The 25,308-nt window shown below is 25.7% G+C and overlaps 2 protein-coding genes across 2 annotated transcripts; both read right to left on the bottom strand.

Moving 5' to 3' along the window:
- Positions 1-741: 741 nt before the first annotated feature.
- On the bottom strand, positions 742-9,292 carry LOC145977609 (aminopeptidase N-like). The gene is made up of 13 exons (XM_083109697.1): positions 9,069-9,292; positions 8,265-8,799; positions 7,583-8,002; positions 7,291-7,474; positions 6,651-6,813; positions 6,274-6,355; positions 5,544-5,911; positions 5,184-5,470; positions 4,329-4,513; positions 3,139-3,489; positions 2,981-3,050; positions 2,704-2,793; positions 742-1,703 (listed from the first exon to the last, which is right to left on the bottom strand). Exons 2-13 carry the CDS (start codon positions 8,768-8,770, stop codon positions 1,563-1,565), a joined length of 2,847 nt encoding a protein of 948 aa, XP_082965823.1. The 5' UTR covers positions 8,771-8,799; positions 9,069-9,292; the 3' UTR covers positions 742-1,562.
- Positions 9,293-10,273: 981 nt separating this feature from the next.
- On the bottom strand, positions 10,274-24,902 carry LOC145959244 (uncharacterized). The gene is made up of 25 exons (XM_083077898.1): positions 24,773-24,902; positions 24,006-24,525; positions 23,336-23,743; positions 23,039-23,222; positions 22,405-22,567; positions 22,038-22,119; positions 21,309-21,676; positions 20,949-21,235; positions 20,274-20,461; positions 18,804-19,148; positions 18,640-18,709; positions 18,341-18,430; positions 18,065-18,147; positions 15,829-16,332; positions 15,156-15,581; positions 14,859-15,042; positions 14,217-14,379; positions 13,845-13,926; positions 13,118-13,485; positions 12,758-13,044; positions 11,948-12,132; positions 11,418-11,741; positions 11,260-11,329; positions 10,971-11,072; positions 10,274-10,678 (listed from the first exon to the last, which is right to left on the bottom strand). The coding sequence occupies exons 2-25, from the start codon at positions 24,500-24,502 to the stop codon at positions 10,532-10,534; spliced, it is 5,607 nt and encodes a 1,868-aa protein (XP_082934024.1). The 5' UTR covers positions 24,503-24,525; positions 24,773-24,902; the 3' UTR covers positions 10,274-10,531.
- Between the last annotated feature and the right edge of the window lie 406 nt (positions 24,903-25,308).

Here is a 25,308-nt window from a genome sequence, read left to right as displayed (position 1 = left end):
CTTTTATCGTCGCATTATTTCGAAGCCTGAGCAAGCAATATCGACTACATTAATTCGGTATAATCAATTTAGGCCTAATTGAGGATTACGATGAACCGCTCAGGGATCTTTCGAAACCCATTCTCGTCTCTTCCCCACCGTCGGAATGCAGACGACCGCGGCGTTAATAGATTAATTTATTATGTTAAAGCCCTCAAAGACACCGCCCGATTTCGTAGCTCGATGACATATTATTATCGTGTCACGGCTATCGTTAAAAGAACTCCACGAAGTACCGCGAAACTTCCACCGATGGAATGTTAATTTCATCGCAACACACGTGTTCAAGTATGCACACATAGTGTGGGAGACATCAAATTTATTTTGTATTTTCTTATTTTACTTTGTTTACAAATTCTTTTCGTAAAATTTAAGAGATTCAGAGATGATTTTTATAATTAATAGGAGAAACATATCATTATATATGTATATATGTATTTTTTTCTTCTATTGATATTTTATACATAATGATGTAGGTTTTCTGATATATTTCTTTTCTCTGTTTCTTAGCAATTAATCAAAATTGCATTTTATCAAAACTGATATAAATGTGAGAAAATTTGATTATAATTAATATTACAGAAAATATTGCTCATTAATTGTATTAGTAAATAAACTTTACAAATCCATAAATCAGAAATTTTTAAGTTATAAAAATGTATAAAAAAGATGTGTAAAAGAAATGTATAAAACAGATAAGAATTTGTGCTATACAATTTTTATATATTGTATTTATATTATAAATCACAAGAGAGATGCGAACGTATAATTTTAACATTAATACAAATTGACGATTAATAATATTACATATAATATTAAATGTTAATTAATAATAATCTTAAATGTTACATTAACATTAATAATATTAAATGTTAAAGCATTAGTCAATATATCACTGTAACAATATAACAATATAACAATATAATTTTTTATGTTAAGCTATTAAAAATCTAATAATAATATATAATAAATTTTATTATTTATTAAAGAATGAAATTGGCAATAAGAAGCATCTCGAAGATTTTTTCGAAACTCATATTTTACATGAATATATTTTGTATCGAATATGTATCGATTCGAAAACATTATCGTTCATCTGTTTTTAAGGATAATAATATAATTATTTAGAATAAAAAATATCGTAGAGAAATATAATTTAAGTCTACATATATATATATATACATTATATGTACATATATATTTGGACAAAATTACATATACTTTATTTTTTGTCCTTATATAGTAATGATAAAATGTTTTACATCTATGAACTATTTCTTTGCATTATTATATTTTTAAAGCTTGAAACGATAATTTTATCGAATAGTTTTATATTTAAAAAAAATTATAAATGATAGATTTTACAGACTTTATTAAGTTAGTTTCTCATTTTAAAGATTTGTTTAAAAAAATTAAAATAATAAAAAAATTATTTATAATTGAAATAAATCTCCGAGCGATATATAATTTGTACTATTCATAGATCAATAGGTGAATTATTCAAATTTAATATTTATTATAATTCAATATAATTCAAATTTATTATAATTCAATATTTTTTTGGCTCGATTTTGGATAAGATAGATTTCATTTAAACGTTTTCCTATCTTGCGAATGATAAACAAAATTCGTTCGGATATCATATCTCTTATATATTCATCCAACTAAAATAAATTATTTTTCCATTGTAAGTAACAATTATTTGTTATAAGAATATAATGTAACATACTTTCTGATTGTTATCATAAGGGAAATAAGTAATTTATAAATATCTACACAAATAAAATATATCTTATACAGGGTGTTCTAAAAAGGTATGTCAAAAATTTAAGGAGATATTTTTCACACCTGAAGGATGAAAAAATGTTATATGGACATAGGTGCGGAAATGCTTATTTCAGGAGTTATGTTGAAAATACTGTTAGCTGTATTACTTACACAAGGAAAAATTTAGGATTAATTATTGTAGACGACAATCGTTTAATTAGGCTTATTTACATTTGATTTTAATGTGACCTTGAGTATGTTACAATAAATGTTGAAAATGTTCACCATTTTCCTGAATACAAGCAGTGACACGTCGACGCATCGATTCACGAACATGTTCAAAAATGCCACCAGTGCGTGATATTCAAGATCTTCGTGACCGTATCACTGCAAGTTGCGAGACAATTCGCTGTACGCCAGGCATTTTTGAATGTGTCCGTGAATCGACGTGTCACTGCTTGTATTCAGGAAAATGGTGAACATTTTCAACATTTATTGTAACATACTCAAGGTCACATTAAAACCAAATGTAAATAAGCCTAATTAAACGATTGTCGTCTACAATAATTAATCCTAAATTTTTCCTTGTGTAAGTAATACAGCTAACAGTATTTTCAACATAACTCCTGAAATAAGCATTTCCGCACCAATGTCCATATAACATTTTTTCATCCTTCAGGTGTGAGGAATATCTCCTTAAATTTTTGACATACCTTTTTAGAACACCCTGTACATGTATGTATATATATATATATATATATATATATATATATATATATATACATATATACATGTAAATGTATATATCATATGTATATATTTTATCTAAAAAGATAAAAAAATTTTATGATAAATAAAAAGATATTGAAATGGATATATCTGAATCAAAAAATTTACCTTGTCAAGTTCACTATGAAGCAAAATAGCCTCCAAATTATTAGTATCTAAAATGTATCGTTCCATAAGATTATCCGCAAACTCCGTAATCTAAAATGAATTATTTCGATATTTACTGTCAGCAAAATAAGTTAATTATTACACAAAAGTCCAATGCGACATAATTCTTTTTTCCCAGTATAATTAGATCAAGAAATTATGTACACAGAGAGATAGATGGGATTAATATCGAGATACAAATAAATAAGTATACACAGTACATAGTTTTTCGAAATACCTTGTGTAATTGTGCCTCAGAATACACATGATTAATTATAATAATCAATGCTGTGTACGTATTAATTTCCCTATAAAATCAAAACAGCAGATATATTAACATGATAAATATCCATATGAATTGTAAGAATATATTTACGAAATACATATTTATTTTACCTGGGTTTTACTTTTTCAAAATTTTGCAATATATATTCAAGTATTTCATCGTTCTTTGCATGTCTTATAATCATGGAAAGAAACCTTTTAACAGGGTCAATGTCCCGGAAGTTTACAAATATATTTTTCTCAGAAAAATATGTTTTTTTGAGATCTAGATATGCTTGCAAACTTTCTTCATTCAAATATTCTTTGATAGATATAGGATGTGCAATACAAGCTAGAAATTCTAAAATTCTGTGATCAGAAACTGACGCCCACTTTTCTAATATTATCGACCAAGTACCGTTTAAATCTTTTTCCATCATTATACCGTTACAGTATGTCCATTGTTTCCACCATGGTAAAACTCTAATATACCAAGAGAAAAATGTATTATACAAATATTTAGGATATATATATATATATATATATATATATATATATATATATACAGGGTGTCCTAGACCACCCGTACACTCCTTTTCTTTCAAAAACTAAGCATTTTAGAGAAAAACGTTTTCGACAAAAATTGTATGGTTTTGAGGGGAACATAAGATGGTGTCATTGGTTTGACCTTGGATGGCATCGTTAAGGTGAGGTCAAGGAAGAAAACACAAGGAAGAAAACACAAAATTGTTTCGAAAAAAAAAATGTAATTTGCAATTAACAATTACATTTTTTTTCGAAACAATTGTATTTTCTTTACACCAATCGATTCCTCTCATTATTTTGTACATAAAAGTATTAAGGTAAGATAATCGAAAAATGAATATTTTACTAGATATTTTATGGTTTATGTAAAATTAAGAAATTATTTCAAGCCTTATAACTCGAAAAGTACTTGATGAAAAAATACTTTATTATAGTGTTTTGGAAAGCTCTCGACATAAGCTATAAGAATATGCAATAAAAAATAGGTGGTTCCATTTAAGAAATTAAAGGTGTCCTTGATCTCACCTTAACGATGCCATCCAAGGTCAAACCAATGACACCATCTTATGTTCCCCTCAAAACCATACAATTTTTATCGAAAACATTTTTCTCTAAAATGCTTAGTTTTTAAAAGAAAAGGGGTGTACGGGTGGTCTAGGACACCCTGTATATATATATGTACATAATAAAATATATATAATTGTTTAATATATTATTTAGCATGCATTGTACAAGATACAAAAAAGACTGCAACAGAAAGATGATAAAAAAAGTACTTTTCAGAATGGATAATATGTCGTTCCAATTTATTTCTGGCCATTTGTATGCATTTAGGATCCTTCAGAACACATGCCCATTTGGCAATTTCTTGTCTTAAACATTTAGTAAGGACACTCTCTTCAGAATGTTCTTCATATCCAATGCGTTCAAGGACTCCATTAAATATACCTTTCATGATTTTCTAAAAATTCGTTATATAATTAGAATTGTACATTTGGAATATTCTATGTTATACATATATTTTTTATTTACAATAAAAAAGTACAACTAAAAAATATTAATAACTCATAATTACTTATTGAAAAAGTAAATAATAAAAAAATTTATTTTTAATAAGTAATATGCCTTTAAGAAATATTTTACGACTTTACAAATTAAGATTTTATATAGAATTTAGATAGGATCTAGATTTTAGATAGAATCTAGAATTTAGATAGAATCTAGATTTTTTAATAAATTTTTAAGTAACAATCTTTATAACGAAAGTAATCGATAAGTATTCTTTTTAATAGATTGCTTTCTCTTGAAACTGGATGTAACTTTTTAAAATTAGCATGTAATTATTATTTCTACATTCATTTAAAGCATTCTTTATATTAACGCAAGAATAATTTACTATTAACATGTAATGTTTAACATCTAGAATGTAAAATTTGAGAATATGCAAATCTCTCCTTTATAAATTTTCTTTATCAAAATAAAATTATGTAAAAGTGCAACTAAATTTTCTCGTATATGTATATTTTACGAAATTGTTTGACAATTTTGTTTTTTATATATTTTATATGTAATAATCTAATATATAGTATATGAAAAACACTTTTATTAATGAAATGTCTGTTATTATTTACCTTGAATAAATTGACATTTTCTTCTGTGTCTGATATTGGAAGGATACTTGACATATCTTCAAGAGCTTTGATCATAGGATACCATGCCACAAAATCTGTCTCTTGCGATAAGTATTTCGCAAGATCCAAAAATGTATACATATCGAATTTGCCTGACGACAGGAAATAATAGGCGTCGTCGATAATTTGAGCACGATTGAGAACATGTATTTTATTATAGTTTGCAGAGTTCAAATATTTCGCAATATTTTGCCAATTTTTAAGTTCGTAATTAACACGATAATATCCTATGGTACAAACAATACACTTTATGTCTTACTAAATCCTTTCATGTATTAGTAATTTATTAGAAAATATTACCAATTTGTTGTAAGTTAGCTATTATCCAGTCACCGATATGGCCATCTATAGCAATATCCATAAACCAAGTAGAATTCGACTTTTTCCAATTATAGAAAAATTTCCAAGGATGTATCGTAAAATTTGATATCGTCTGTGTAGTTACAGTTACAGGTATGCACCAATGATTTTCAATATTTTCTACTGTTATTCTTACATAATGAATATTAATGTAATCGTATATTCGTGCAACCTTTAAAATAGGATAATGTTTTTGCTTTGTCCAAGCATTCATTATTTCTCTTACGATAATTCTTTCAATATTAGTTGTATTATGAGCACTTTGCATGCTTTCCCAGAAATCATCAATAGATGCCGAACTAAATTTGCTAAATTTATAAAAAATTACAAATAATTGACGATAGACATTATACAAATTGTATAGATTACAGGAAAGCAACTATATATTTTGATATCTACAGATAATTTTGAAGCACGTACAACTTAATGTAAATTATTTAAATAATATAATAAGGAAAATGATTTGTGGTAGAAAAGACATAATAAAAATTTGAACAAAAATAGAAGTAGATAGTTGCCCGAAAAAGAAAGAACATAATAATGAAGAAGACTAAAAAATAAAAGAAAAAATTATATATTTTAAAATAGGAAAATTAAAAATATTTTATAAAATTCTTAATCTCCATTTATAATTTTTATTTTTATAATACGCAACTATTATATTACTCACTGTCTGCTAAGAAATACGTCAATACCCCTTTGGAATACCTGGTCCGTAAGAAAATGTCGCAACGTACGCAGTATGACAGGCGCTGCGATAATGACAAATCATAAAGTACGTATACAATTAATACTAATATACTAATTTATTCTAGTGCCCGTAAATTCATGAAAGCATATCTGTGATTTTATAAAAAACTTTAAATTTTATATTTAAATTCTACTTTCTCTCCTTTTCTATGAGATTAATATATGTACATATAAATAAACTGAGGAAAAATTAATTTATATATTTAATTTTTCCAACTTTTTTTCATGTTATTTACGTTCAGAAATTTATGGACAATCTACTTATGTGTTATTATTGTTGTAGTTGCTTTATCTTACCTTTAATATGAAAAGAAAAAGAAAAAAGTGAATTAATTTCAGATGGTTTATTGACTTCTGATGTAAGAGGCTTCATAACACCTTCTGTAAAATTGTCCAAACGAAGAGATTCTTGTTGAATTTGAACCACGAATAGATCCCACATACGGAGATCTTCAAAACCCTATGAATGAACGTTTTATTATGAAAGTTTGAACCAATAATCAATAATCAATTTTTGAAAGGAAGTAAATATTTTTAATAGGAAGATCTTGTGTATATTTTTTTGTATTACATAACAAAAATTGTTTACTCCACTAAATAGGTTTTTTAATTTCTATTGAGTGAAAAGAATATAGCAAAATTTCCCTGCAATGATATATATGCGTCTAATTATCTGATTGTGAGATTATAGATAATATTACAAAAGATGGTTTTTTATTTTTAAATTAATACGTATCATATTTTAAATTTAATTAAATCATTTTTATACTTTAGATTTTTTATAAAATTAAAAAATTGAAACAATTAAAACTTATGATCTTAATAAATTTACAACAAATTTTTTCATTGTCAATTTTAATACATAATAATATAAATAATAATTTTTTTTATTGTATATAATCAAAAAACATTATATGTAATCAGATAAAGAAATCACCTTATTGAGGACATCTGTTCCCAGCAATGTAGCAATACCCTCGTTCAACCAATAGTCAGGCCACCGGGATGGGCTGATCAGATTATCAAACCATTGATGTATCAGTTCGTATCCTATTCTACGTATTACGTCCAATTTGTGCATATCAGAATCTAATTCATCATTATAGAAAATAGTTGCATCTCTAAAAAACCATTGTAATGTGAATATGTAAAGTTTTCATTAAGCTTAATGTTTAATGATTTTTCATGTATTCCAATTATTATACTTTAATACTTTAATATACTTATACCTGTAAAGAATAAGTTTCTTGGTGATACTATTTTGACTATCTAAAATGATATGACGATACATATTTGAAATATCTTTAAAATATTTCCATCTTTCGAGGTTCATTGTGATAAGTTGAGTGACATTATCTGCAAACACTGTTTCTTGGATATATTGCTGTTCGAATTGTAGGTCGAGAGGGAACTTATCATATATTCCAAACAACACGAGGTAAGTAGATATTAAAGGAGTGGTTTCGAACTTTGTCGAGAGTACGTACTTAACATCATTAGTTACATGTTCTATCGGCATGTTTGACAAAATCATATACATTTCGTAATGTTTAACTGAGATTTTAAATGTCGCTTTTAATCCTGGCTCGTCCCAACATGGAAACAATTGTCGAGCTCCAATTGCTTGGAATGGTGTTGCGATAAACCATCTACCACATTTTAATAGCATATCTCATATAATAAGAAATATTAAATCATCATTAAAAGTTACTTTAAATTTGCATTAAAAATTATTCTTAATAATGTAATTCACTAAAAAAAACGGATATATATATATATATATATATATATATATATATATATATATGTACATATTTATATCCGTTTTTTTAGTGAGTTACATTATTAAGAATAATTTCAATGTATTTTACTAAAGATATTTTTATTACAGTATATTCAACATTTACTCACGCTTCATTTTTATTTGAGTATGCGTAGGCAATTCTCAAGAAACTTTCATCATCATCCGCGTAATTGATGAAGTTCATCATTAATGTATAATTTCCAATTGATAATTGATCATTAAAGTGAAAAACGAGAATATGAGTTTCATTGTTATATGTAGTATTTGTCGGTTCATAATAATAATAAAAATAATGAAGTTTTAATTTCGATGTATCGATGAGGGTAGCATTCTGTATTTTTATTTGCGGCTTTTTTGCGTGCAAACTTATGTTCCTCGTTGGACGAGTAATCTCAATATTGACATTGCATTTACCGTAGATATTTCTGAACTGATTTCCTTCTTTGTCAAAATGTGTTAGATCCAGCAGGATATCATAATGCTCTGGTATGATATAAGCCGGTAAACGGAATCCAACTGGCATGTCCACTTTATAATCGGAGTTAAATAAATGACCCATTGCATTTATTATTAAGCCGCTATTTAATAACAATTTTAACAACAGTCTCCCCATGTCAAGTTTTTCGCTTCAGGTATCTGTTGCTTTATTAAAGAAAATATAAACGTAAATGAAATACAATGTAGAGCTTCTTATATTGAATGCATTTTTTGAATGAAAAATAACGAGAATGAATACAAAAATATTTCAAATATATCAATTTTTATTAAACAAAGCTAATTAGGAAAAAGCTTAATGAACTTTATTATTACACACGGTATGCTATATGTTAATCTTACGAATTAAACTCAATTTAATCGTTATATAATAGATAAGATACATATATATTTCTTTTTTTTCTCTAATGACTTACCTTATCTATTGAAATTCTATGCAGATTGAAGTGTAATCTTTTGTTGAAATGTAAACTGCAATTAACACATTATTATCACAGATTGTTAGTGCCAGAAGATATCGCACAATTACAATCTTTTTCTTTCGAAAGATCATCGAAATCTAACGACAATCTTGGTACTTGCCATATCTTATAAACAAGCTCTAAAGTCAATAATTGTGTTTTCCCACTTCACAGACACATTCAAATATCAAAACACGTAACGGAATATATTTACATTGCTTCCAAATTTAACGTATTTTAGCAGACTTGCGTGCTTTGCATCTCTGTCTTCTTCATATCATTAAAAAATTTTATAAAGTATTTATAAAATTACCTATCTAATTGTTTGGTAGACACATTGTTACAGTTTTGTTTGCTTCAAAAACACATTGATGATTTCTTAATTAAATTATCATAATCACGCTATTTATCTTGTGTTTATCACAGATAAAAGCTGAAAGTGAGCAGAAATGAAAGCTTCCACGAAAGCTCGATTTATACATAGTGCATTTCTTTCTCGCCTGATCTTCGAGGGAAATCGCAAGGGACCTTTAATTCTTATCACCAAATACAAATGCATTATGATAAATCAGAAATTTTTGAATTATAAAAATGTATAAAAAAGATAACATAAGAATTTGTGCTATGCAATTTTTATATATTGTATTTATATTATAAATATCACAAGAGAGATGCGAACATATAATATAATTTTAACATTAATACAAATTGACGATTAATAATATTACACATAATATTAAATCTTAATTAATAATAATCTTAAACGCTACATTAATATTAATAATATTAAATGTTAAAGCATTAGTCAATATATCACTGTAACAATATAACAATGTATATAATTTTTTTATATTAAGCTATTAAAAATCTAATAATAATATATAATAAATTTTATTATTGATCAAAGAATGAAATTCGCAAAAAGCATCTCGAAGATTTTTTCGAAACTTATATTTTACATGAATATATTTTGTATCGAATATGTATCTATCCGAAAAAATTATTGTTTATCTATTTTTAAGGATAATAATATAATTATTTAGAATAAAAAATATCGTAGAGAAATATAATTTAAGTCTATATATATATATATATATATATATATATATATATATATATATATATATATATATGTACATATATATATTTGGATAGAATTATATATACTTTATTTTTTGTCCTTATATAGTAATGATAAAATGTTTTACATCTATGAACTATTTCTTTGCATTATTATATTTTTAAAGCTTGAAATAATAATTTTTTCGAATAGTTTTATGTTTAAAAATATTAGAACTGATAGATTTTGCAGACTTTGTTAATATTTCTTATTTTAAAGATTTGTTTAAAAGAATAAAAATAATAAAAAGTTATTTATAATTGAGATAGATCTCCGAGCGATATATAATCTGTACTATTCATAGATTAATAGATGTATTATTCAAATTTGACAACATTTCTCTGGCTCGATTTTGGATAAGCTCGATTTCATTTGAACGTTTTCCTATCTTGCGACGGATAAAACCAATTCGTTTGGGTATAATAGTTCTCATATATTCATGTATCTAAAATAAATTATTTTACCATTGTCAATAAATAACAACTTTTTTGCACTATAAGAATATAATGTAACATACTTTCTGATTTTTATCGTAGGGTAAACAAATTATTTATAATATTATATTTATATTATTTATAAGTGTCTACAAAGATAAAATATATCTTATATATATATATATATATATATACCTATATATATATATTATATGTATATATTTTATTTAAAAAGAGATAAAAAATTTTACGATAATTAAAAACAGATATTGAAATGGATATAATATCTGAATCAAAATTTACCTTGTCAAGTTCAGTGTCTAGCAAGATGTCCGGCAAGACGTTCGCTAAATTATTAACATTTGAAGTGGATTGTTCCATAAAACTATCGACGAACTTTATAATCTAAAATGAATTATTTCGATATTTACTGTCAGCAAAATAAATTAAATATTACACAAAAGTCTAATGCGATATAATACTTTCTTCCCAGTATAATTAGATCAAGAAATTATGTGTATAGAGAGATAGATGGAATTAAAATATCTAGATACAAATAAATAAGTATACAGTACATAGTTTTTCAAAATACCTTATGTAGTTGTGCCTCAGAATACACATGATTAATTATAATAATCAATGCTGTGACCGCATTAATTTCTCTATAAAATCAAAACAGCAGATATATTTACGTGATGAATATCCATATGAATTGTAAGAATATATTTACGAAATACATATTTATTTTACCTGGGTTTTACTTTTTCAAAATTTTGCAATATATATTCAAGTATTTTATCGTTCTTTGCATGCTTCATAATGGAAAGAAATTTTTTAACACAGTCAGTGTCTTGGAAGTTTACAAATATATTTTCCTGAGAATAAAGTCTTGTGTGATCTAGATCTGGCTGTAAGCTTTCTTTATTCAAATGTTCTTTGATGGAAGTTAGAAATTCTAAAATTCTATGATCATAACCTAACACCCTTTCTAATATTATCGGCCAAGAACCATTTAAATAGTTTTCTATCAGTATACCGTTGTAGTATGTCCAGTGTTTCCACCACGGTAAAACTCTATATAATATACCAAGAGAAAAATTTATTACACAAATATTTTGAAAAAAAAAAAAAATATATATATATATGTGTATATAATAAAATATATATGTATAGTTGTTTCTACTATATTATTTTAATATATTTCTAATATATTATTTAGCATGCATTGCACAAGATACAAGGAAGATATGACTGCACCAGAAAAATTATAAAAAAATTACTTGTCAGAACGAATAACATGTTGTTCCAATTTATTTCTGGCCATTTGTATGCATTTAGGATCCTTCAGAACACATGTCCACTTAGCAATTTCTTGTCTTAAACATTTAGTAAGGACATTCTTTTCAGAATGTTCTTCATATCCAATGCGTTCAAGGACTCCATTAAATATATCTTTCATGATTTTCTAAAAATTTGTTATATAATTACAATTCTACATTTGGAATATTGTGTAAGCATATATTTTTTATTTATAATAAAAAAAGAATAACTAAAAAATATTAATAACTTATAATTACTTATTAAAAAAGTAAATAATTAAAAAAAAATTTTTTTTAATAAGTAATATGTTTTTAAAAAATATTTTACAAATTTTATAAATTCTACATTTTTTGTAAAATGTTTTATAATAAATTTTTGAGTAACAATATATTTATAACGAAAGTAATCGATAAGTATTCTTCTTAATAGATTGTTTTCTCTTACAACTGGATGTAACTTTTTAAAATTAGCATGTAATTATTATTTCTATTATTCATTTAAAGCATTCTTTATATTAACGCAAGAATTATTTACTATTAACATATAATATTTAACATCTAGAATGTAAAATTGAGGATATGCAAATCTTTTCTTTATAAATTTTCTTTATCAAAATAAAATTATGTAAAAGTGCAACTAAAAATTTTCCCGTATATATATATTTTACAAAATTATTTGACAATTTTGTTCTTTATATATCTTATATGTAATAATCTAATATATAGTATATGAAAAACACTTTTATTAATGAAATGTCTGTTATTATTTACCTTGAATAAATCGACATTTTCTTCTGTATCTGATATTGGAAGGATACTTGACATATCTTCAAGAGCTTTGATCATAGGATACCATGCCACAAAATCTGTCTCTTGCGATAAGTATTTCGCAAGATCCAAAAATGTATACATATCGAGTTTGCCTGACGACAGGAAATAATAGGCGTCGTCGATAATTTGAGCACGATTGAGAACATGTATTTTACTATAGTTTGCAGAGTTCAAATATTTCGCAATATTTTGCCAATTTTTAAGTTCGTAATTAACACGATAATATCCTATGGTACAAACAATACACTTTATGTATGATTAAATCCTTTTATGTATTAGTAATTTATTAGAAAATATTACCAATTTGTTGTAAGTTAGCTATTATCCAGTCACCGATATGGCCATCTATAACAATATCCATAAACCAAGTAGAATTCGACTTTTTCCAATTATAGAAAAATTTCCAAGGGTGTATCGTAAAATTTGATATCGTCTGTGTAGTTACAGTTACAGGTATGCACCAATGATTTTCAATATTTTCTACTGTTATTCTTACATAATGAATATTAGTGTAATCGTATATTCGTGCAACCTTTAAAATAGGATAATGTTTTTGCTTTGTCCAAGTATTCATTATTTCTTTTACGATAATTCTATCAATATCAGTTGCATCATGAGCAATTTGCATACTTTCCCAGAAATTATCAATGGATGCCGAACTAAATTTGCTAAATTTATAAAAAATTACAAATGATTGACGATAGACATTATACAAATTGTATAGATTACAGGAAAGCAATTATATATTTTGATATCTACAGATAATTTTGAAGCACATACAACTTAATGTAAATTATTTAAATAATATAATAAGGAAAATTATTTGTGGTAGAAAAGACATATAAAAATTGGAACAAAAATAGAAGTACATAGTTGCCCGAAAAAAAGGAACTTAATAATGAAGAATACTAGAAAACAAAAGAAAAAATTATATATTTTAAAATAGGAAAATTAAAAATATTTTATAAAATTCTTAATCTCCATTAGAACTTTTATTTTTATAATACGTAACTATTATATTACTCACTGTTTGCTAAGAAATATCTCAATACCCTTTTGAAATACCTGGTCGGTAAGAAAATGTCGCAACATACGCAGTATGACAGGTGCTGATAATGACAAATCATAAAATACGTATACAATTAAATAATAATTTTTTCTAGTGCCCATAAATTCATGAAAACATATCTGTGATTTTATAAAAAATTTTACATATTATATTTAAATTCTACCTTCTCTCTCTCTTTTCTTTTCTATGAGATTAATATACATATAAATAAACTGAGGAAAAATTAATTTATATATTTAATTTTTCCAACTTTTTTTCATGTTATTTACGTTCAGAAATTTATGGACAATCTACTTATGTGTTATTATTGTTGTAGTTGCTTTATCTTACCTTTAATATGAAAAGAAAAAGAAAAAAGTGAATTAATTTCAGATGGTTTATTGACTTCTGATGTAAGAGGCTTCATAACACCTTCTGTAAAATTGTCCAAACGAAGAGATTCTTGTTGAATTTGAACCACGAATAGATCCCACATACGGAGATCTTCAAAACCCTATGAATGAACGTTTTATTATAAAAGTTTGAATTAAATAATCAATACTTTTAAAAGGAAGAAAATATTTTTAATAGAAAGAGCTCGTGTATATTTTTCATAATAAATAACGATAATTTGTTTATTGCACTAAAATGGTTTTTTTATTTTCTATGAAGTGTAAAAAATATAGCAGAAATTCCCTGAAATAATATGTATGCAATGCGATTAATTATCTGAGATTATAGATATTATTACAAAAAATGATGTTTTATTTTTAAATTAATACGTATCGTATTTTGAATTCAATTAAATCATTCTTCATACTTTAGATTTTTTATAAAATTAAAAAAATTTATACAATCAAAACTTTTGATCTTAATGAATGCACAACAAACTTTTTCATTGTCAATTAATTTCTAATATATAATAATATAAATAATAATTTTTTTATTGTGTATAATTAACAAACATTATATATAAACAGATAAAGAAATCACCTTATTGACGACATCTGTTCCCAGTAATGTAGCAATACCTTCGTTCAACCAATAGTCAGACCACCAGGATGGGCTGATCAGATTATCAAACCATTTATGTACTAGTTCGTATCCTATTGTACGTGTTACGTCCAATTTGTGCATATCAGGATCTAATTTATCGTTATAGAAAATAGTTGCATCTCTAAAAAACCATTGTAATGTGAATATGTAAAGTTTTCATTAAGCTTAATGTTTAATGATTTTTCATGTATTCTAATTATTATACTTTAATACTTTAATTTACTTATGTATTACCTGTAAAGAATAAATTTTTTGGTGTTATTATCATGACTATCTAAATTTAAATTGACATGATACATATTTGAAATATCTTCAAAATATTTCCATCTCTTTAAGAAATTCATTGTGATAAAGTGAGTGACATTATCTGCAAACACTGTTTCTTGGATATATTTCTCGTAGAACTGTAAGTTACGAGGGTACATATCATATATTACAAATAACACGAGGTAAGTGGATATTAAAGGAGTGGTTTCGAATTTTGTCAAGTGTACGTCCTTATCATTTCCATTTGCAGTTTCTCTCAGCATGTTTGATAAAATCATGTACTTTGCGTAATGTTTAATTGAGATTTTAAATGTCGCTTTTAATCTTGGCTCGTCCCAACATGGAAACAATTGTCGAGCTCCAATTGCTTGGAATGGTGTTGCGATAAACCATCTACCACATTTTAATAGCATATCTCATATAACAAGAAATATTCAACCATTATTGAAAGTTATTTTAAATTTGCATTAAAAATTATTCTTAATATTATAATTCACTAAAAAAATGATTATATATATATATATATATATATATATATATATTCGTTTTTTTTGAGTGAATTACATTATTAAGAATAATTTCAATGTATTTTATTCAACGCTAGATATTTTTTATTACAGTATATTCAACATTCACTCACCCTTTATTTTTATATGAGTTTGCGTAGGCAATTTTCAAGAAACTTTCACCATTATCCGCTAAACTGATGAAGCTCATCTTTAATGTATAATATCCAATTGATAATTGATAATTAAAGTGAAAGATGAGAATATGAGTTTCACTGTTATATGTAGCATTTGTCGGTTCATAAAGTTCTAATGACGATATATTGGTGAGGATAGCATTCTGTACTTCTATTTGCGGTTTTTTTGCGTGCAAACTTATACATTTCGTTGGACGAGTAATCTTAATATTGACATTGCATGTACCGGAGATATTTTTGAATAGAATTCCTTCTTTGTCAAAATGTGTTAGATCCAGCTGGATGTCATAATGCTCTGGTATAATATAATCCGGTAAACGGAATCCAACTGGCATGTCCACTTTGTAATCGGAGTTAAATAAATGACCTATTGCGTTTATTATTAAGCCGCTATTTAATAACAGTTTTAACAACAGTCTCTCCATGTCAAGTTTTTCGTTTCAGGTATCTGTTGCTTTATTAAAAAAAATATATATAAACGTAAATGAAATACATTGTAGAGCTTCTTTTATTGAATGTATTTTTTGAATGAAAAGTAACGAGAATGAATACAAAAATATTTCAAATATATCAATTTTTACTAAACAAAGCTAATTAGGAAAAAGCTTAATAGACTTTATTATTACACACGATATGCTATATGATAATCTTACGAATTAAACTCAATTTAATCGTTATATAATATATAAGATACATAAATATTTCTTTTTTTTTCTAATGACTTACCTTATCTATTGAAATTCTATGCAGATTGAAGTGTAATGAAATTGTATTTTACTTTGTTGAAATGTAAACTACAATTAACACATTATTATCACGGATTGTTAATGCCAGAAGTAGATATCGCACAATTACAATCTTTCCCTTTCGAAAGGCCACCGAAATCTAACGACAATCTTGGTACTTGCCATATCTTATAAACAAGCTCTAAAGTCAATAATTGTGTTTTCCCACTTCACGGACACATTCAAATATCAAAATACGTAACGGAATATATTTACATTGCTTCCAAATTTAACGTATTTTAGAAGACTTGCATGCTTTGCATCTCTGTCTTTTTCAGATCATTAAAAAATTTTATGAAAAATTTATAAAATTACCTGTCTAATTGTTTGGTAGACACATTGTTACAGTTTTGTTTGCTTCAAAAACACATTGATGATTTCTTAATTAAATTATCATAATCACGCTATTTATCTTGTGTTTATCAGAGACAAAAGCTGAAAGAGTGAGCAGAAATGAAAGCTTCCGCGAAAGCTCGATTTATACATAGTGCATTTCTCTCTCGCCTTCTTTAAGAGAAATCGCGAGGAACTTTAATTTTTAACACCAAATACAAATGCATTAGGATAAATCAGAAATTTTTGAATTATAAAAATGTATAAAAAAGATAATAATATAAGAATTTTGCTATATAATTTATATATTTATATTATAAATTACAAAAGAGAGAGAGATGCGAACATATAATAATAATTATAACATTAATACAATTTGACGATTAGTAATATTATATATAAATGTTGTAGCATTAGTCAATTTAACAATATAACAATATAACATTATAATATTATAACAACATAATAACATCTAATTTTTTAATGTTGTTAAGAATATGCATAATATTATATAATAAATTTTATCATTGATTACAGAATGAAATTCGCAAAAAGCTTCTCGAAGACTTTTTTCGAAACTCATATTTCTTATATGAATACATTTTGTATCGAATATGTATCATTTCGAATAAATTATTGTTTATCTATTTTTAAGGATAGTAATATAATTATTTAGATTAAAATACATTATACAGAAATATAATTAAGTCTATATATATTTTTTTTTTGACAGAATTATATACACTTTATTTTGTCTTTATATAGTAATGATAAAATGTTTTACATATATAAACTATTTCCTAGCATTATTATATTTTTAAAGCGTAAAATGATAATTTTTTCGAATAGTTTTATATTCTAAAAAAATTATAATTGATAGATTTTAGAGACTTCGTTAGTGTTTCTTATCTTAAAGATTTGTTAAAAAAATAAGAAAAATAAAAACAATGACTTATAATTGAGATAGATTTCCAAGCGATACAATTTGTACTATTTATAGATTAATAGATGAATCATTCAAATTTGAGAACTTTCCTCTGACTGTATTTCAGGTGAATTTCGTGATTTCAAAGAAGCGTTTTCTTATCTTGCGACGAATAAACGAAATTCGTTCGGATATAGAAGCTCTTACATGTACCTAAAATAAATTACTTTTACACCTACTGTCAATAAATAACAATCTTTTTGGACTATAGATAAGAATATAATGTAACATACTTTCTGTTTTTTATCATAGGGTAAATAAATTATTTCATTATTTTATCATAAATATTTTATGATAAAGAAAAGATATTGAAATGAATATAATATCTGAATCACACAAAATTTACCTTGTAAAATTCATTAGGGAAGAAGATATTCGCCAAACGATTAGTATTTAAAATATTTCGTTTTACAAGATTATCCACGAACTTTGTAATCTAAAATGAATTATTTCGATATTTATTCAGTTAAAATGAATTATTTCGATATTTACTTCAACAAAATAAGTTAATTGTACACCAAAGTCTAATGCGACATAATTCTTTTTCCCAATATAATTAGATAAAAAGAAATTATGTGCATAGAAAGATAGATGCGATTAATATCGAGATACAAATAAATAAGTATACATAACTTTTCAAAATACCTTCTGTAGTTGTATCTTAGAATACACATGATTAATTATAATAACCAATGCTGTGTACATATTAATTTCCCTATAAAACCAAAATAACAGATATAAACACATTTACGTAATACATATCTACATGAATTGTGAGAATATATTTATGAAATATATATTTATTTTACCTGGGTTTTACTTTTCTAAAATTTTGCAATATATATTCAAGTATTTCATCGTTCTTTGCATGTCTCATAATCGTGGAAAGAAATCTTTTAACACGGTCAATGTTTCGAAAGTTTACAATTATATTTTTCTGAGAAAAATATGTTTTTTTGAGATATGCTTGTAAACTTTCTTCATTCAAATATTCCTTGATGAACGTAGGATGTGCAACGCAAGTTAGAAATTCTAAATTTCTATGATCACAACCTGACGCCCATTTTTCTAATATTATCGACCAAGTACCGTTTAAATTTTTTTCCATCATTATTCCGTTACAATATGTCCATTGTTTCCACCACGGTAAAACTCTATATAATATACCAAGAGAAAAATTTATTACACAAATGTTTAGAAAAAAAAAAAATATATATATATATATATGTATATATATATATATATATATATATATATATATATATATATATATATATATATATATATATATATACAGGGTGACCCATTTTAACTTAGGCAGCCAAATAACTCGAAAAATAAGCAAGATAGAGAAAAATGTTTTAGACAAAAGTTGTATGGTTTCGAGGGGGCCATAAGATGGTATCATTGGTTTGACCTTGAAGAGTCATTTGAAGGTCACGTGAAGGTCACTTCAATTTTTTTAAATGGAACATCCTATATATTTTTGTACATTCTTGTAGCTTATTTCGAGAGCTTTCCAAAACGCTATAATTAAGTACATTTTCGTTAAGTACTTTTTGAGTTATGAGGCTTGAAATAATTTCTTAATTTTACATAAACCGTAAAATATCTTGTAAAATATTCATTTTTCGATTACCTTACCTTAATAGTTTTATGTACAAAATAATGAGAGGAATCAATTGGTGTAAAGAAAACACATAGTTGTTTCGAAGAAAAAATATGTAATTTGCAATTAACAATTCCATATTTTTTCTTAAAAACAACTATGTGTTTTCTTTACACCAATTGATTCCTCTCATTATTTTGTACATAAAAGTATTAAGGTAAGATAATCGAAAAATGAATATTTTACAAGATATTTTACGGTTTATGTAAAATTAAGAAATTATTTCAAGCATCATAACTCAAAAAGTACTTAACGGAAAGGTACTTAATTATAGTGTTTTGGAAAGCTCTCGAAATAAGCTACAAGAATGTACAAAAATATATAGGGTATTCCATTTAAAAAAATTGAAGTGACCTTCACGTGACCTTCAAATGACTCTTCAAGGTCAAACCAATGATACCATCTTATGGCCCCTCGAAACCATACAACTTTTGTCTAAAACATTTTTCTCTATCTTGCTTATTTTTCGAGTTATTTGGCTGCCTAAGTTAAAATGGGTCACCCTGTATATGTATATAATAAAATATGTATAATTGTTCCTAATATATTATTTAGCATGCATTGTACAAGATACAAAAAAGACTGCAACAGAAAGATGATAAAAACGTACTTTTCAGAATGGATAATATGTCGTTCCAATTTATTTTTGGCCATTTGTATGCATGTGGGGTCCTTGAAAATACATGCCCATTTGGCAACTTCTTGTCTTAAACATTTAGTAAGGACATTCTCTTCAGAACGTTCTTCATATCCAAGGCGTTCAAGGACTCCATTAAATATTTCTTTCATGAAAAATTTCTTTCATAAAAAAATTTTTATTAATAAGTAATATGCTTTTAAAAAATATTTTACAAATTTTACAAATTTTAGATTTTTTGTAAAATGTTTTAATAAATTTTTTAGTAACAGTATATTTATAACGAAAGTAATCGATAAGTATTCTTCTTAATAGATTGTTTTCTCTTACAACTGGATGTAACTTTTTTAAAATTAGCATGTAATTATTATTTCTACATTCATTTAAAGCACTCTTAATATTAACGCAAGAATAATTTACTATTAACATATAATGTTTAACATCTAGAATGTAAAATTGAGGATATGCAAATCTTTTTTTTATAAATTTTCTTTATCAAAATAAAATTATGTAAAAGTGCAACTAAATTTTCTCGTATATATATATTTTGCAAAATTATTTGACAATTTTGTTCTTTATATATCTTATATGTAATAATCTAATATATATGAAAAACACTTTTATTAATGAATGTCTGTTATTATTTACCTTGAATAAATCGACATTTTCTTCTGTGTCCGATATTGGAAGGATACTTGACATATCTTCAAGAGCTTTGATCATAGGATACCATGCCACAAAATCGGTCTCTTGCGATAAGTATTTCGCAAGATCCAAAAATGTATGCATATCAAGTTTGCCTGACGACAGGAAATAATAGGCGTCGTCGATAATTTGAGCACGATTGAGAACATGTATTTTACTATAGGTTGCAGAGTTCAAATATTTCGCAATATTTTGCCAATTTTTAAGTTCGTAATTAACACGATAATATCCTATGGTACAAACAATACACTTTATGTATTATTAAATCCTTTTATGTATTAGTAATTTATTAGAAAATATTACCAATTTGTTGTAAGTTAGCTATTATCCAGTCACCGATATGGCCATCTATAACAATATCCATAAACCAAGTAGAATTCGACTTTTTCCAATTATAGAAAAATTTCCAAGGGTGTATCGTAAAATTTGATATCGTCTGTGTAGTTACAGTTACAGGTATGCACCAATGATTTTCAATATTTTCTACTGTTATTCTTACATAATGAATATTAGTGTAATCGTATATTTGTGCAACCTTTAAAGTAGGATAATGTTTTTGCTTTGTCCAAGCATTCATTATTTCTCTTACGATAATTCTTTCCATATTAGTTGCATTATGAGCACTTTGCATGCTTTCCCAGAAATCATCAATAGATGCCGAACTAAATTTGCTAAATTTATAAAAAATTACAAATGATTGACGATAGACATTATACAAATTGTATAGATTACAGGAAAGCAATTATATATTTTGATATCTACAGATAATTTTGAAGCACATACAACTTAATGTAAATTATTTAAATAATATAATAAGGAAAATGATTTGTGGTAGAAAAGACATATAAAAATTGGAACAAAAATAGAAGTAGATAGTTGCCCGAAAAAGAAAGAACATAATAATGAAGAAGACTAGGAAATAATAGAAAAAATTATATATTTTAAAATAGGAAAATTAAAAATATTTTATAAAATTCTTAATCTCCATTTATAATTTTTATTTTTATAATACGTAACTATTATATTACTCACTGTTTGCTAAGAAATATCTCAATACCCTTTTGGAATACCTGGTCGATAAGAAAATGTCGTAACATACGTAGTATGACAGGTGCTGCGATAATGACAAAAATCATAAAGTATACAATTAAATAATAATTTTTTCTAGTGCCCATAAATTCATGAAAACATATCTGTGATTTCATAAAAAATTTTAAATTTTATATTTAAATTCTACCTTCTCTTTTCTTTCCTATGAAATTAATATACATATAAATAAACTGAGGAAAAATTAATTTATATATTTAATTTTTCTAACTTTTTTTCATGTTTTTTTACGTTCAGAAATTTATGAACAATCTAATTATGTGTTATTATTGTTGTAGTTCCTTTATCTTACCTTTAATATGAAGAGAAAAAGAAAAAAGTGAATCAATTTCAGACGGTTTATTGACTTCTGATGTAAGAGGCTTCATAACACCCCTTGGAGAATTGTCCAAACGAAGAGATTCTTGTTGAATTTGAACCACGAATAGATCCCACATATGGAGATCTTCAAAACGCTATAAATGCACGTTTTATTATAAAAGTTTGAACCAAATAATCAATAGTTTTAAAAGGAAGAAAAAATTTTTAATAGGAAGAGAGAGAGAGCTCGTATGTGTATACTTTTTGTATTAAATAACAATAATTGTTTACAATTACTGCACTAAGATGGTTTTCTTATTTTTTATTGAGTGTAGGAAAATATAGTAGAGTTTTTCTGTAATGATATATGTGCGACTAATTATCTGAGATTATAGATATTATTACAAACAAATATGCTTTCTTATTTTTAAATTAATACGTATCATATATAATTTTATACGTATCGTATTCTTCATTTTAGAGAATTTTTATAAAATTTAAAAGTTTAAACATAATCAAAATTTGTGATCTTAATGAATTCACAACAAACTTTTTCGTTGTCAATTAATGTTTTTTTTTTTACCGTATATAATCAAAAGAGCAATATATGTAATCAAAGAAACAACCTGATTGATGACATCTGTTCCCAGCAATATAGCAATACCTTCGTTCAACCAATAATCAGACCACCAGGATGGGCTGATCAGATTATCAAACCATTGATGTACCAGTTCGTATCCTATTCTACGTATTACGTCCAATTTGTGCATATCAGGATCTAATTCATCATTATAGAAAATAGTTGCATCTCTAAAAAACCATTGTAATGTGAATATGTAAAGTTTTTATTAAGCTTAATGTTTAATGATTTTTCATGTATTCCAATTATTATACTTTAATACTTTAATATACTTATGTATTACCTGTAAGGAATAATTTTCATGGTGTTATTTTGAGGACCTAAATTTTTGACGTGATACATATTCTCAAAATATTTCCATCTTTCGAGGTTCATTGTGATAAGTTGAGTGACATTATCTGCAAACACTGTTTCTTGGACATATTGCTGTTCGAACTGTAGGTCGCGAGAGAACTTATCATATATTATAAACAACACGAGGTATGTAGATATTAAATGAGTGGTTTTGAATTTTGTCGAGAGTTCATGCTTAACATCATTAGTTACATGTTCTATCGGCATGTTTGACAAAATCATATACGTTTCGTAATGTTTAACTGAGATTTTAAATGTCGCTTTTAATCCTGGCTCGTCCCAACATGGAAACAATTGTCGAGCTCCAATTGCTTGGAATGGTGTTGAGATAAACCACCTACCACATTTTAATAGCATATCTCATATAACAAGAAATATTCAATCATCATTAAAAGTTACTGGCATTAAAAATTGTAATAAAATATAAGCTTAGGTGATATACATGTATATATATATATATATATATATATATATATATATATATATATATATGTGTGTATATATCCGTTATTTTTTAGTGAATTACATTATTAAGAATAATTTTTCAATGTATTTTACTGTAAGTACTTTTTATTACAGTATATTCAACATTTACTCACGCTTTATTTCTATTTGAGTTTGCGTAGGTAATTCTCAAGAAACTTTCATCATCATTCGCGAAACTAGTGAAGTTCATTTTTAATATATAACGTCCAACTGGTAATTGATAATAAAAGTCAAAGACGAGAATATGGGATTCATTGTTGTATGTAACATATGTCCATTTATAAATTTCTAATGACTTTATATTGGCGAGGCTAGCATCCTGTACTTTTATTTGTGGCTTTTTTGCGTGCAAACTTATGTACCTCGTTGGACGAGTAATGTTAATATCGACATTGCATATCCCGAAGATATATTTGAACAGATCTTCTTCTGCGTCAAAATATGTCAGATCGAGTTGGATATCATAATGCACTGGTATAATATAGTCCGGTAAACGGAATTCTGGCTTGGGCTCATCGTTGGTAAAAAAAAAGTCGAAGTTAAATAAAAAAGCTGTTGTGTTTATGAAGAAGCAGCTGTTTAATAACAGGTTTAACAACAGTCTCCCCATGTCAAGTTTCTTGTTTCAAGTATCTGTAAAAATATTTCTTTATTAAAAAAAGTATAAGCGTAAATAAAATATAATGCAGAGCTTTTTATATTGATTGTATTTTTTTAATGACAAATTACGAGAATGAATACATAATCAATTTCTATTAAACAAAGCTAATTAGGAAAAAGCTTAATAGACTTTATTATTACACACGATATGTTAACCTTATAAATTTAACTAAATTTAATCGTTATATATAAGATATATATTTTTTTTCTAATGACTTACCTTATTTATTGAAATTCTATGCAGATTGAATTAAATCCTTTGTTGAAATGTAAACTGCAATTAACACATTATTATAACGGATTATTAAGGCCGGAAATATATATCGTACAATTACACTCTTTCTCTTTCGAAAGGCCACTGAAATCTGACGATGATCTTAATACTTGGCATGTCTTAAAAACAAGCTCTAAGGTCGTCAATAATTGTGTTTTCTCAATTCAGGGACAAATATAAATACGTAACGGAATATTTACATTGCTTTCAAATTTAACGTATTTTAGAAGATTTGCGTGTTTTACATCTCTGTCTTTTTCAAATCATTAAAATTTTTTGAAGAATTGATACATGTCTAATTTTTTGAAGAATTGATACATGTCTAATTGTTTGTCAAGCATACTCTTACACTTTTGTTTGCTTCGAAAACACACTGATATGATTTCTTAATTAAATTATCATAATCACTATTTATCGTGTGTTTATCAGAGACGCGTGAAAGCTTTTGCGAAAGCTCGATTTATACGTAGTGCATTCCTCCC

This window comes from Camponotus vicinus, unplaced genomic scaffold, assembly GCF_025532165.1.
Source record: "Camponotus vicinus isolate PSW18456_S1 unplaced genomic scaffold, iyCamVici1.0 SCAF_1, whole genome shotgun sequence".
Lineage (NCBI taxonomy): Eukaryota > Metazoa > Arthropoda > Insecta > Hymenoptera > Formicidae > Camponotus > Camponotus vicinus.
The sequence above is the reverse complement of the archived record's forward strand: the minus strand, read 5'-3'. Positions and strand labels throughout refer to the sequence as shown.